The following is a 12258-nucleotide window of genomic DNA, read 5'->3' as shown; positions in this document are numbered from 1 at the left end:
TAACTGTATATTTATAAAATTGTATTCAAAATCTTCGATGTCTTAAAGATATATTAAAAAACTGATACTTAACAGAATTCTTATAATTTAAAATTACAAATATGAAAATATAAAATAAAACACTTTTCAATCTTATGAAATCTAGTTTTTACGGTAAAACAATATTGGAATCGGTTTCTAAGTTTTCAGCTTCACAATAGTAAACAAATATAGGCACCTCTAGTGTCACTTGTCAGGTCTTACTGTCACTTCACAATGATCACACACTCGTAATAAAACGTGTTGAATGTTGAGTTAGTAATTAATTATTTTGAGGTATACGCCTTTAAATTAGAAAATTGATTTGATTGTAAGTACCCTTGAAAATGAAGATAACAAGATACAAGAAAGTTCAAAAATATCTTAAATTTTACTATAACAACTATGGTTTTCATCAACCTTATCAAGTATTGATCGACGGTACCTTCTGTTTTTCTGCTTTTAAAGTGAGTTTTTTTGTTTATTACAGAAACTTAGTTTGGATTACTGCTTGCAACTTGTCGTAAATTTAAATAATTTATACATCCTAATAATGGATAGCAAGTACCGTCGGAATGGTCGCCTCATAGATATAGTAGATGAGGAATGGAAAGCAGAACAATTGCCTGACGAGGACATTCAGGTTCCTCTAGAAGAACTACCTGACCCTGAGGCTGACAGTGCAGACTCTCATCTCACTCTCAAAGAACAGAGTATGCGGTGGCAGGAGAACTTCCCAGAACCCGCTAGCAGTAATCAAAACTAGGTATTCAAGTAGTTTTTAATAGGAAACATATTCTAGTAGACTTTATTCTCAATATTCTTATTCAATAATTGCTCTACTTTCAGGAACACATAAATATAAGAGACCAACTCTCAAAATATCTAAATGGAAGTGTCAAATTATTAACAACAAGGTGTATTATTAAAGAGACTGAAAAGATTTCCAAAAAGACACAAGGAGCTCTAACTATTTTAAAACAGTTTGGCATTCATGAATGTGACCATGAAGAAGCTGTCTCTGGCTCAAAATGCATATTGACTATGATAGGAAAAAAGAATCTTAAACATTACATTCTGGCCACGCAAGACAGAGACTTACAAGAGAAAATGAGATTAAAACCAGGGATACCGTTACTCTATTTACATAGTAAATCTCCTACACTTGAGAAACCATCAAAAGCAAGCTACGGTAAAGCTGGTTCCACATTGGAAAACAACCAATTTATGTTCATAAGTGAAACTCAAAATGAAATATTAAAGAATATGAAAGAAGCTCTAGGAGTTGAAAAGGTGGAAGAAAAAAATACCATAAGAAAGAAAAAACTCAAAAACCCTAACCCATTATCATGTAAAAAGAAAAAGAAAAAGCCAGCTATGAAAAATAATATAAGTGGTGGTAGTGTAATTGATGGCAAAGTAAAGAAAAGAAAGAAATCTAAACCCAAAAAAGATCTGTTACAAAGTATTGCTAAATAAAACAATTTTGAGAGTAAAATCTTATCTTTTATTAATATAAATTAAACATACTTTTTTCTACATAAATTCCTTTTAATATTACATACAATCATTTAAGCTTGAATGGCCATAAAAGCTTTAGTCGGTGAACTCTAAATGTCAGGATGTGTATAAGAGGTAAGTTGGTGAGGTAGATTATATGAAAGTGTGAGAGTATATCATAGCATTCCTCCGGTTCAAACACCTCTTGACCATCTGGTGAGTCCTAAAATATTTACACATAATTTAAAAATTGTAAAAGCCAAAATCATTGTTGAGTAACTTTTATGCTTATTTAAAATGAAATCAATTTTGTATAAATTGAACTAAACTAACTAACTTACTTTTATAATACATTCATAACTATAGTGTATAATTATTTTAAAAAAAAAATTGACCCATATTTCCAACCATTAGCACCAGTTGGCCACCAATATTCAAATTGATCACTGTTGAATAACTTAAAAGTAAAAGAAATTTATCATTTTCAAAATATTTTTCCATTTTTTTTAAATTTGAGTAAAGAAAAATCTATATGAAAACACCCTCCTATCAAACATCTACTAGAGTAAGATATTATTTTAATATACCTCTATTGTATGCCTTATCATAATTTCTTTAAAATAGTTCCATACAGTAGTCGGTGGCATCCAGTAGTACCATTTAAAATAATTATGGGTAGCCAAATAAATAGTAATGAAGCATGCTAGTTTAGATGCGGAGAAGTCACGATGTGCTGAATAATTTAAGCACTCTTTCAATAAACTTATGAGAAAATATTTTTCTGATAATGAATCATTTAATAGTATCTTCTTTTGTACAAGAAAATTACCTGAGAAACAGATAACACAATATAAAAAAAAAATAAAAAAAAACAAAGATACATCTTTGTAAGAAGTAAGAACTAGTTTTATTTGGACTTTCAAATACAAATACATATATTGTAATGTACACCTAAGAATAAAAAAATCAAGTGATAAATTCAATCAAATATTAAATCTACAAGCCGATATTTGATCCATCTTAGATATTATATATCTATCATAGGTCTCAACGAGATTTATAAATAAAAAATTTAGTTTATCATCCGTCCCAGTTCCGACCCAATTTAAATTATTTATTTAACAATCGATCGATTTGTTATAACCTTTAATGGAGTCAAATAAAATCTAATAAGGTTTTTACTGACCTAAATATTTGTCCAAACCTTTGTTAGGATCAGTGTTCTCTGCAGCTATCATTTCAATCACATCATTTTCGGTTACTATTCTACCAATTAAAAGGCGCGGTTTCTCTTCTTTTACCGGTACCTTGAATGGTGGAGCTAAATTTTCTCTTAATGATTGTAAATAAGACGGAGCAGAAAACTGCTCTTTCAAAATTTTTTCAGAAGGTTCAGATGAAAGTTGTATTGGTGCAGATCTAACTTTTAATTGTAGCATATTGAATTCAGACTCATTAATGTTCGACTTAACGTTGTTAACAGTTTTCATATTGATGTAAAAGAGTATAATATAGTGTTTTATAATCAAAAACTTGCTATTTTACTTATTTAATTAAAATTTATAGCTCTGCAAACTCTACAAAGAAAATAAGATCGCTTTATACATACGACAAATCAAATGTCGTTTAGTGTCGTTCGAATATATTGACAGTTTATTATCATAACTTTTGTTTAATTTTAATTATTTTTTTATTAAAATTAAAGCTTAAACAATAAAAAGAGCAAACAGTTTCTACCGAATTTATTATTACATTCAAAATCTTATAAAATTAATTTTTCAATATTTACAAATGCGACATTTATAACAATTATAAATCTTATTGTATCATGTCTTACTCATGCATCACAACATGACCTACCGTTCACGCCTCCTTTCATATTCCTTTTCAGCCCTTTCTGGAGTTCTACCTTCAAGTTTTTCTCTTTCTTTATCATTGAGTCGTGTTTCTATGTCAAAATTATCCCAGTAACGTCCTCCCAAATCATTTTGTTTTGTACTTTCGTCACTTTCAGAACCTGTGGCAGATTCACTACTATCACGTGAATTGGTTTTGCCTTTTTTCTTTTCTTTATTGTGCTTTTTACTCTTCTTACCATTCGAACTATCCTTTCTGTATTCCTTTTCGTTGCCATCTTTTCTATCTTTTTCGCGCTTCCGACTATTGTAATCTTCATCATTGCTACTGGAGCTATTTTTATCTTTGTCATCATATATTTTTTTACGTTTGTCTTCTTTGACCTCAGTCCGACCGATCTCGTTACGATCTCTTTGTCCGTCTTCTTCAGCTTTTCTTTGTTTATAACGAGATTGTTCCTCGCGACTTTGAATGCTCTCACGCTCATGTTCTCTTTCTTTATTATTACGTTCATCTCGGTGTTGCCGAGATTCTCTATCGTTCTTTTTACCTATTTCTTCCTCATACTTTTTATTACTTCTTCTGTCTAGGTCTTGATCATTCTTATTCCTCCTTCTATCTACATCTTCATCATCCTTATTCCTCCTTCTATCCATACCTTCATCATTGTTCTTATTGCTTCTATTTTCCAAATTTTCATCATTATTTTTGTTTCTCCTTCTGTCTAGATCTTCATCATTATTCTTATTTCTCCTCCTGTCTAGTTCTTCATCATTATTCTTATTTCTCCTCCTGTCTAGATCTTCATCATTATTCTTATTTCTCCTCCTGTCTAGATCTTCATCATTATTCTTATTTCTCCTTCTGTCTAGATCTTCATCAGTATTCTTATTCCTTCTTCTATCTATATCGTCATCATCATCATTCCTATTTCTTCTTCTGTCTCTATATTCATCATTATTTTTGTTTCTTCTTTTGTCTGAATCTTCTTCATTGGTATTATTCTTTCTTTTGTCTAGGTCTCCATCATTATTCTTGTTCCTCCTTTTTTCTACTTCTTCCTCATATTTTTTATTTCGCCCTCTATCTCTATCATCATCATGATTCTTATTTCTCCTTCTGTTTGTATCTTCTTCATACGTTTTATTCCTTCTTCTGTCTGTATCTTCTTCATAATTTCTGTGGTTTCTGGTATCTTCACGATATCTACCATCTCTTCGATAAGATTTTTCCATTTCTTTCCCATCCGTTTCAGTATCCCGACGCCCACGATCTTCACGTCTTCTATCGCTTTCAGGTTCTTCACGTCCGACATTCCTTCGATCATTGTAATCTTTCCGCCTTTGATCATCGCTTCTAGGTTGTCCAAAGTTATTTTTATCTCTATCAGATCTTGAATCATTTCTTCTAGCATTAGAGCCATACGTCTCATAGAAACCATCATGCCCCCATCTTTCAACCTTGTCCATATCTTTATTAGGAACCTCCGGTGCAGGAGATTTATTTTTGCTGTTTTTCTTTTTTCGTTTCTTCTCCTTTTGTTTATTTTCTTCTTCAGAATCTAAAATAATTAAATTAAATATTGATTTCAATTTTATATCAAATATTTTTACAATAACTTTATATAATGGTTATATAATATTGTAAAAAAAATTGTATGCAACTAATAATTTTCAAACCTTACACCAAATTGGGTCAAGATAAAAAAAATAGTTGTTCGGTTAATACATTTTTGTCAATATTCTATCAATAAAAATTGGTTTCATATTTAAATAAAATTTGTTAATTTTAGGAACCCATTTTATATTATTTGTCTTAAACTTATTATTATTATTAAAGAAATAATGGCAGTTTTTAAGTATCCGGTATCCAGTCAGATATTGCATTGCAACTATCCGGCACCGAATATCAGTTTCATCTTTAGTACTTAAATTTATTCAAAAGAAAGTATTAAATATTTTGTGTAACTTTAAATTTTATCTCACCACTTGAACTTGAGTCACTAGATGATGAGGATGAGCTGTCTGAACTTGAACTGGAGCTGGAATCGGAACTAGACTCACTATCCAGTTTGATTTCTGTTATCGGCGGTGGTACATTCTGAGAAATTAAACATATTTTGATTAAAATTGGAAATGAGATACCACAGAGATGAATGAGATTAGGGGTTAAAATCACGGCAATATGTTTATAACTCATTATAATATGCTGCAGGTTCCAAACCTTCCCAAAAAGAGGCCCTATTGTTTATTTAGATTTTCAAACATTCAAACATACTTTTAACAGTTATTAAAAATTAAACAATTATTGTTCATAGTATTCTAGATTTATTGCTATTCACCAAAATATTACTTTACTATTTACTGATATGTTCGCTTCATGCATATGTTTATTTTTAGGTTAAAGATCATAAGGGAGTTTTCAGAGGAATGGAACGTACACTCTGTCAAAATAAAAATTTCAGCTAATAATTATTTATTAACCCAACCTGGGTTTTGAATCCAGGACTTCAGTAATATGTCCTAATATGCCATGTACTACACTCAAAAGGTTATATTAGCTATCTTATTTTTATATATATACATCAACAAAAAATTCTAGATACTGTTAAATTATAATCTACCTTGTGGGATTGTAAACTGTTGATAGATTGTGAATGGTCATTCAACTTACATACTTACTTAAAACATAAGAATTCTTTCATATAATTAGAGTTTATAATTTTTCAGTTTGGTAAGGTTAGGGTTTTCATAATTTAACTGAAATTCACTTTGATAGATTAATCAATCTAATGTTTTAATGTTTAATTGTAAGCAGATGTTATGGTTTACAATCTATTGACAATTTACAATCCCACAAGGTAGATGACAATCTAACAGTATTTCGAATTTTACAATGATATAGAGGATTATGTTAAAAATGGTACCTATTTGAAATAAGAAGTCCTTACCTTTGGCATTTGTTTCAAATGTTCCCTTAACTCATCTGTGAGACCTCCAAGACCAATTGAAGTGAAAAAGTTGATAGAAAATCTTGTATTCTTAGGATTATCTCTAGGGAATACACCAGAGAATGCTTGCTGCAATGTTCTGAAAATTAAAGATCATTATAAAAAAAACTAAAAATACAGTGTAACTTCCAAGGAAGATAATAATTATATCAAATTTTATACAGTTCTTCATATAAATGAATATTATATTTCAATAATATAGGATGTATTGTTGCTTAGAGATAACATTTAAGAAATTATCAAATGTAGCTTACGGGTCCTTTAAGCGATCATTGAGTTTCTTCAAGCCCATATATTCAGCCAACTCTTGGAACAATATTTTAATATAAATTCTACTCGAACTTGTTGTGTCCTCTTCATTGAGTTTAACACATTCCAAAACTTCCCAGCTTATTGAATCAGTAAATAATAGATGAGCAAAAAACTTGCTCACATTTCTGAGGCGGTTTGTGTCCAATCTATGAGCTGTAGAGTAAGAATCTTTGAATATTTCTTCGAATGGACCAATATAAATCCGATTGATGTTACAAAATCTTTGAGCCAGAAGTCCATAAAATTTTTCGTAAGTTCTCTGTTCAGCGCAACAATCAAGGAACATGTGACAAAGTTCAATTTCCTGTCCTGGTTTCAGCTGCATTTTCATCAATTTGTGAGCACATTCCTCAAAATCCAAACTTGAATTGATAGTCAAATATATAGTTCTTCTTAAAGCAATAAGATTTGTCTCAGTGTTATCAATAATAGTGACCTCTTTCCCTTTTTCTGCTTCCTCATCATCAGACTCATCGCTTCCAGATTCACCAGAACCATCTTCATCATCAGACTCGGCATCAGATCCTAGGATTTCGTTACTGAGTGCTTTGTACTTTTGTTCATTTTCTTCATACTTGTCATCAAACTTGAATACATCTGAAATTTAAATAACTAAAGGTTAGAAATACATTTCTAAATTATGATATTTCGATAATTACACATTTTAACTTTGAATCACAAATTTAAAGGTATGATAAATATCTTCAATGATATTGAAGTTAAAAAAGTTTTGGAATACATAGAAATGATAACCTTCAAGATCTTTGAGTACACATTTACATTCCATAGTGAACTGTACATAAATGTATAATAGAAAGAATAAAAACTTAGTACATTACTTTTATTTTTTTACTAGTGATAACTTAGTAAACACCATGTCCTAAGAATTTCGAGCATTTTTTTTAAATTATTTATCTATTTTAAATGTAATAAGGTTTAATATGTCAGAAAATTATAATATTACTAACACTCCAAACTGAAATAAATCTCTTATATGGATGCAGTTTTTATTTGTAATTTTTGTTTATATCAAATAAAAGTAAGAACATTGTTAACACAAAAAGAATACATACTCAGGATATCCTGTGAATCTGTTGCATCATCCAACATCAAAAGATGAGTGAACTGTTCCTCTTCAGGCACCAGTTCCAACTCCTCTAAAACTGCTGGATGGTCCTTGAACCCATCTTTCCAAACTTGAAACATGACTTCAATCATGTATTGCACTCTCTTATCCAACTGGCCCTCGTGTAAAATATTTCTTAACATCTCAAAAATGGCATTAACACCCTTGGAAGAGACCTCTGTGAGTTTCTGTCCGCACTCCTTCAAAAATGCTATTGCAACCTCCACAGAGTCATCTGTTGGTGTTTCTACGAGCAATGTTAATAGCTCTAAAGCTAAAATTTCATGTGCAACTCTTTGGTTTACAAGGTGAGCAATAAAAGTAGCTGATGAAATACATATAGGCTTATCATTTCGCTTGAAACCTCTCTTGAACTGTATTACTAGTCTTTTTAACAACAACTCTCCTATGTTAGGGAAGCGTGAATTGACTGCTGATACCAAGGCAGCATAAACATTAGTAAAGGTTGGTGATGCTGCTTGAGCTTGGATCACCGACCTACTGAGTAAACCACGCCCTCTAACTATATTCTCTTTTAAGAGCTCTTTAATAATAATGCCAATGTTACCAACGTTAATCTTGTTAATGTGTCCGTGGATAGATTTTTTGAGAGCTTCCCATGCAAGCCTTTGATAGGCGACGGACGATTTGTCGGTGATTTGAGCTTGCATCATTCGCAGACGCGCGGGAGGAATGTACGCGCCACCAGTTCTTGTGTTAAGCATGTCGGTTTCTTTAGCTTTTTTTGCTGGCATTGATTTGCTTTCTTTTGGCGCGTCATCACGCCGTTTGTCTTGTTTATTCGGGACATAGGGGGATTTCGATCGAGAGTGTCTTCTTTTACGTCGAGAATCCTTTTCAGTTCTATCCCTTGGAGATCGAGAACGAGATCTCGACCGACGCTTTTTGGATCTTGAATCTTTTCTATAGTATTCACTCTCATTGTATTTTTCTTTTTTACGTTTATTGTCGTTACTTTGATCCATTATATACACAAAAGTGATTTGACTTTACAAAAATGTTAGTATTCAATTACAATAGCACAATATAGCTTATAATTTTGTTACTCTTGAATTTTCAATTGATAATACTTGTTTTTAATAGATCGAGTCTTGACAACGTGAGATATTCAATGGTGTAGCCATTTTGAAATTTCAAGATGACTTTGACGTTTGACATAGATAACGGCTTGTTACTTCTTTTTTTTAAACATTACCCATTCGAACTATACAAAGATTTTCAACGATACAGCCAAAGTCAGCCATTCTTTGGATTACAATATTAAAAACAATATTAATACCAAACTCTTACTGTCCTACTCTTATAAATAATTATAAATATTTTTTTTTTATTAAGCAGTATACTTTCAATTCCCTCTTGTAATTATTTTATTAAAAATTTAATTCAATCAATAGATAAAAAAATTAAATATAAATAGATTAATGACATTGATACACATTTTAATAGTAAGTTGTTATTGGTTTCAGATTTTTTTTTAATCCCGTTAATATTATGGATTGCTAATCCTTGTGGAATTTATAAATCTCTACTTGGCAGAAAGGCTGGTTGCTCATTATGTACCCCAGCTTTTATAATAGTACATTTCATGGTCACATGTTCGTTGGTACATAGCTTTTACCTCTTCTGTTCTCATTCTGCATCGTCACACTGACTAAGGATACTCTGTCCCGTCTGGGCTATACTAATTTATCGAATACCGAAGTCTGTTGTCGGTTTTTAGGGTTCCGTAGCCAAATGGCAAAAAACGGAACCCTTATAGATTCGTCATGTCTGTCTGACTGTCCGTATGTCACGGGCACTTTTTTCCGAAACTATAAGAACTATACTGTTGAAACTTGGTAAGTAGATGTATTCTGTGAACCGCATTAAGATGTTCACACAAAAACAGAAAAAACAATAAATTTTGCGGGTTCCCCATACTTAGAACTGAAACTCAAAATTTGTTTTTCATCAAACGCAAACGTGTGGGTTCTATTGATGGGTCTTCAAAAATGGTATAGAGGCTTCTAATATCAGTTTTTTCTTGAATGAATAGTTTGCGCGAGAGACACTTCCAAAGTGGTAAAATGTGTGTAGTAACAGGGGGCTGTTTGAATGAAATCTAATAAGTAGTTTTTTTTAATACGTCATAAATCGTAAACCGCAATTTACCTTTCATTCAATCAACTCAAATATAAAAATAAAAAATTTAATTTCATTAATATAAATCTTCTCTCGCCTCGATTATTTTCGCCCTATGATTATGTCAATGAGGTCACTGCAATCGCCTCTTCTCGATTACTTACGTTCTCTATCAGGGTTACTGACATTGTGCTTGGAAAAAATTTGCATCTTTCGGTTTCTTGTGATTAAGGTAATCCTGGTTAATCCTGTTATGGCAATTCTCGTTGCGTTGCGACCATTCTCGCCTCGTCATCATCATTTTTGCCTTGTATATTTTAATGTCGTCTATCGTTTTGCCTCGAACAAACTCGCCTCCTGATGTGTCACAAGTACGTTTGCCTCACCTCCTCTGCCTTATTTTTATATGTTTCCACCTATGTATATCACTATTATTACTGCGGGTTTCTTATACTCATACTCTCTATTATTGACTTCTGGTGTTCTGTCCAATAAATGTATTCGAATTCGATCAGAGTAACATGTAGATAATTTTTATAATTTATAATATAGCCAGCGCAATCAGGGGAAAGGATTATTTCAAAAAAGTTCTGTTTAAATTTTGCGACTATTTTTTCATAGAGTTAACATTTGCGAAATTCATGGAGATGATGTATGGACACACGGCACATTTAGCAGAATTTTATCGAATTTGGATGAATCCACGGCTACTGAGTGGATGGATCCAATATTTAAAAATTTGGCGTTCACATCTTTTTTACTATTTCTCAGTATCAGAGCAACCATACATACTTAAAATCTTTCTTAAAACTGTCATTATCACGGTCAGTTTCCTGGTTTTTAAACGTAGCATGTCGTCAACATTCAAGACGATTTTGCGGTTATAGGGCTTGCTGAAAAAACACCGCTTGTGGCCGCTTTCTCTTAAAGTTTAATCTCATTAGTTACAAGGTTACAACTAAAACTGTAAGAGGAGATGATTATATTCATTTATATAATTACTAGAATAGATTGTTAATTGTAGAACATAAATACTTTTATCGAATACTTTTTGTAACTTTATACTCATACAAAATAATAAACATAGTTTCGTTTGAAGCAGCGATCGTTGGAAGCGATCATCTCATTCCCAAGGTATGCAATCAACTAAGAAGTCATTAGTATTGTAATAACCTTTACTTTAGATTTGAATGAGACCTCACAATGAGTTACATCATCATTTTAAAATGTGGTAGGGCTTTGTGCAAGTCCGTCTGGGTAGGTACCACCCACTCATCAAATATTCTACCGCCAATCAGCATTACTCAGTATTGTTTTTTCCGGTTTGAAAGGTGAGTGAGCCAGTGTAACTACAGGCACAAGGGACGTAACATCTTAGTTCCCAGGGTTGATGGCGCATTGGTGATGTAAGGAATGGTTAATATTTCTTACAACGCCATTTTCTATGGACGGTGGTGACGACTTACCACCAGGTGGCCCATTTGCAAAAAAAATCATATACTTTGCAACGGATCAGTCAGATCAGCCATGTGTGTGCGCTTAACAGAGTCGGCCGTGTGACCGAAATCGGTAAGGGGATATGATCATCACCGTCTATCATATATGTATAATTTCAGGATAAAGTTCAAACATATATGTATATTATTATTATACCTATTCGATTATAAATTCAAATCATACACACAGGTATTAGGCATAAAGTCTTGTAGTCTATGCCCTTCTTCGGAGTGCAAGCTAATTACGAAAGTACGATTAAATTAAAAGGTAAAGAAAAAGATCGAAATAAAATAATTTGTATGTGTGAACTATTTATTTTAAACAAGGTTGGGAATTGTGGGAAAATCAAACAAATAATTTATTAGTATTTATGACTTTATTCAATACGACAATGAAACTACAAAAGTTGCCTGCACTTCAAACAGCAAATTTCTTATACCTCACAAACTGAAGCAAGTTATTACAATTACATAAAATATAAAATTAACGTAGATACATAATAACACCGTAGAAGATAGTGGAGTGACTAACGTTATCGAAACAAAACAACTAAATGTATATCATATTAATAATTATCGGAAAGCTATACGTTGGCGTCGCTATACACGATTCGTCACGATCTCGAGTCTAAGAGGCTACACAATACCAAAGGCAAATTGGTCAGAGGTTTTCACGTCTTCACCGAGAAACAAGCTAGTAACTTACACCTAATTCCCTTACTCGAGGAGCGTTAGTAACATAGAGTGAAAGCAGGCAAGCAGCTCGCCCCGCCGCGCTCAACGCGCCAAGCAAGATA

The 12258-nt window shown here is 32.1% G+C and overlaps 4 protein-coding genes across 5 annotated transcripts; 2 read left to right on the top strand and 2 right to left on the bottom strand.

The window, feature by feature from the left end:
• Positions 1–238: 238 nt before the first annotated feature.
• Positions 239–1010, top strand: LOC125077002 (anaphase-promoting complex subunit 13). The gene is made up of 3 exons (XM_047688772.1): positions 239–349; positions 509–784; positions 868–1010. The coding sequence occupies exon 2, from the start codon at positions 572–574 to the stop codon at positions 782–784; it is 213 nt and encodes a 70-aa protein (XP_047544728.1). The 5' UTR covers positions 239–349; positions 509–571; the 3' UTR covers positions 868–1010.
• On the top strand, positions 345–1510 carry LOC125077000 (rRNA-processing protein UTP23 homolog). Its single transcript, XM_047688769.1, has 2 exons — positions 345–485; positions 868–1510. The coding sequence occupies exons 1-2, from the start codon at positions 366–368 to the stop codon at positions 1495–1497; spliced, it is 750 nt and encodes a 249-aa protein (XP_047544725.1). The 5' UTR covers positions 345–365; the 3' UTR covers positions 1498–1510.
• LOC125077001 lies at positions 1510–3074 on the bottom strand. 2 transcript variants are annotated; one of them, XM_047688770.1, is made up of 3 exons: positions 2705–3074; positions 2106–2347; positions 1510–1741 (listed from the first exon to the last, which is right to left on the bottom strand). In XM_047688770.1, the coding sequence occupies exons 1-3, from the start codon at positions 3006–3008 to the stop codon at positions 1586–1588; spliced, it is 702 nt and encodes a 233-aa protein (XP_047544726.1). In that variant the 5' UTR covers positions 3009–3074; the 3' UTR covers positions 1510–1585. The 2 variants fall into 2 exon arrangements, with proteins under 2 accessions (XP_047544726.1, XP_047544727.1); XM_047688771.1 differs by lacking the exon at positions 2106–2347 and having other exon boundaries at positions 1666–1741.
• Positions 3075–3251: 177 nt separating this feature from the next.
• On the bottom strand, positions 3252–8965 carry LOC125077209 (pre-mRNA-splicing factor CWC22 homolog). Its single transcript, XM_047689069.1, has 5 exons — positions 7771–8965; positions 6640–7294; positions 6326–6464; positions 5361–5475; positions 3252–4936 (listed from the first exon to the last, which is right to left on the bottom strand). Exons 1-5 carry the CDS (start codon positions 8807–8809, stop codon positions 3375–3377), a joined length of 3510 nt encoding a protein of 1169 aa, XP_047545025.1. The 5' UTR covers positions 8810–8965; the 3' UTR covers positions 3252–3374.
• Positions 8966–12258: the final 3293 nt, after the last annotated feature.

Source organism: Vanessa atalanta, chromosome 3 (assembly GCF_905147765.1).
Source record: "Vanessa atalanta chromosome 3, ilVanAtal1.2, whole genome shotgun sequence".
NCBI classification, from domain to species: domain Eukaryota; kingdom Metazoa; phylum Arthropoda; class Insecta; order Lepidoptera; family Nymphalidae; genus Vanessa; species Vanessa atalanta.
Note: the sequence above shows the minus strand (reverse complement) of the source record. Positions and strands in the feature narration are given on the sequence as shown.

Excerpts from the sequence above, each read along its gene's own strand:
- LOC125077000 (XM_047688769.1), top strand. The coding sequence starts at position 366 with ATGAAGATAACAAGATACAAGAAAGTTCAAAAATATCTTAAATTTTAC. Across the intron at positions 486-867 it reads TCTGTTTTTCTGCTTTTAAA|GAACACATAAATATAAGAGA; the intron begins GTGAGTTTTTTT and ends CTCTACTTTCAG.
- LOC125077002 (XM_047688772.1), top strand. The coding sequence starts at position 572 with ATGGATAGCAAGTACCGTCGGAATGGTCGCCTCATAGATATAGTAGAT.
- LOC125077001 (XM_047688770.1), bottom strand. The coding sequence starts at position 3,008 with ATGAAAACTGTTAACAACGTTAAGTCGAACATTAATGAGTCTGAATTC. Across the intron at positions 2,348-2,704 it reads AGGTTTGGACAAATATTTAG|GTAATTTTCTTGTACAAAAG; the intron begins GTCAGTAAAAAC and ends TCTGTTTCTCAG. Across the intron at positions 1,742-2,105 it reads TGATAAGGCATACAATAGAG|GACTCACCAGATGGTCAAGA; the intron begins GTATATTAAAAT and ends TAAATATTTTAG.
- LOC125077209 (XM_047689069.1), bottom strand. The coding sequence starts at position 8,809 with ATGGATCAAAGTAACGACAATAAACGTAAAAAAGAAAAATACAATGAG. Across the intron at positions 6,465-6,639 it reads AATGATCGCTTAAAGGACCC|AACATTGCAGCAAGCATTCT; the intron begins GTAAGCTACATT and ends TTTAATTTTCAG. Across the intron at positions 4,937-5,360 it reads TAGTGACTCAAGTTCAAGTG|ATTCTGAAGAAGAAAATAAA; the intron begins GTGAGATAAAAT and ends TAATTATTTTAG.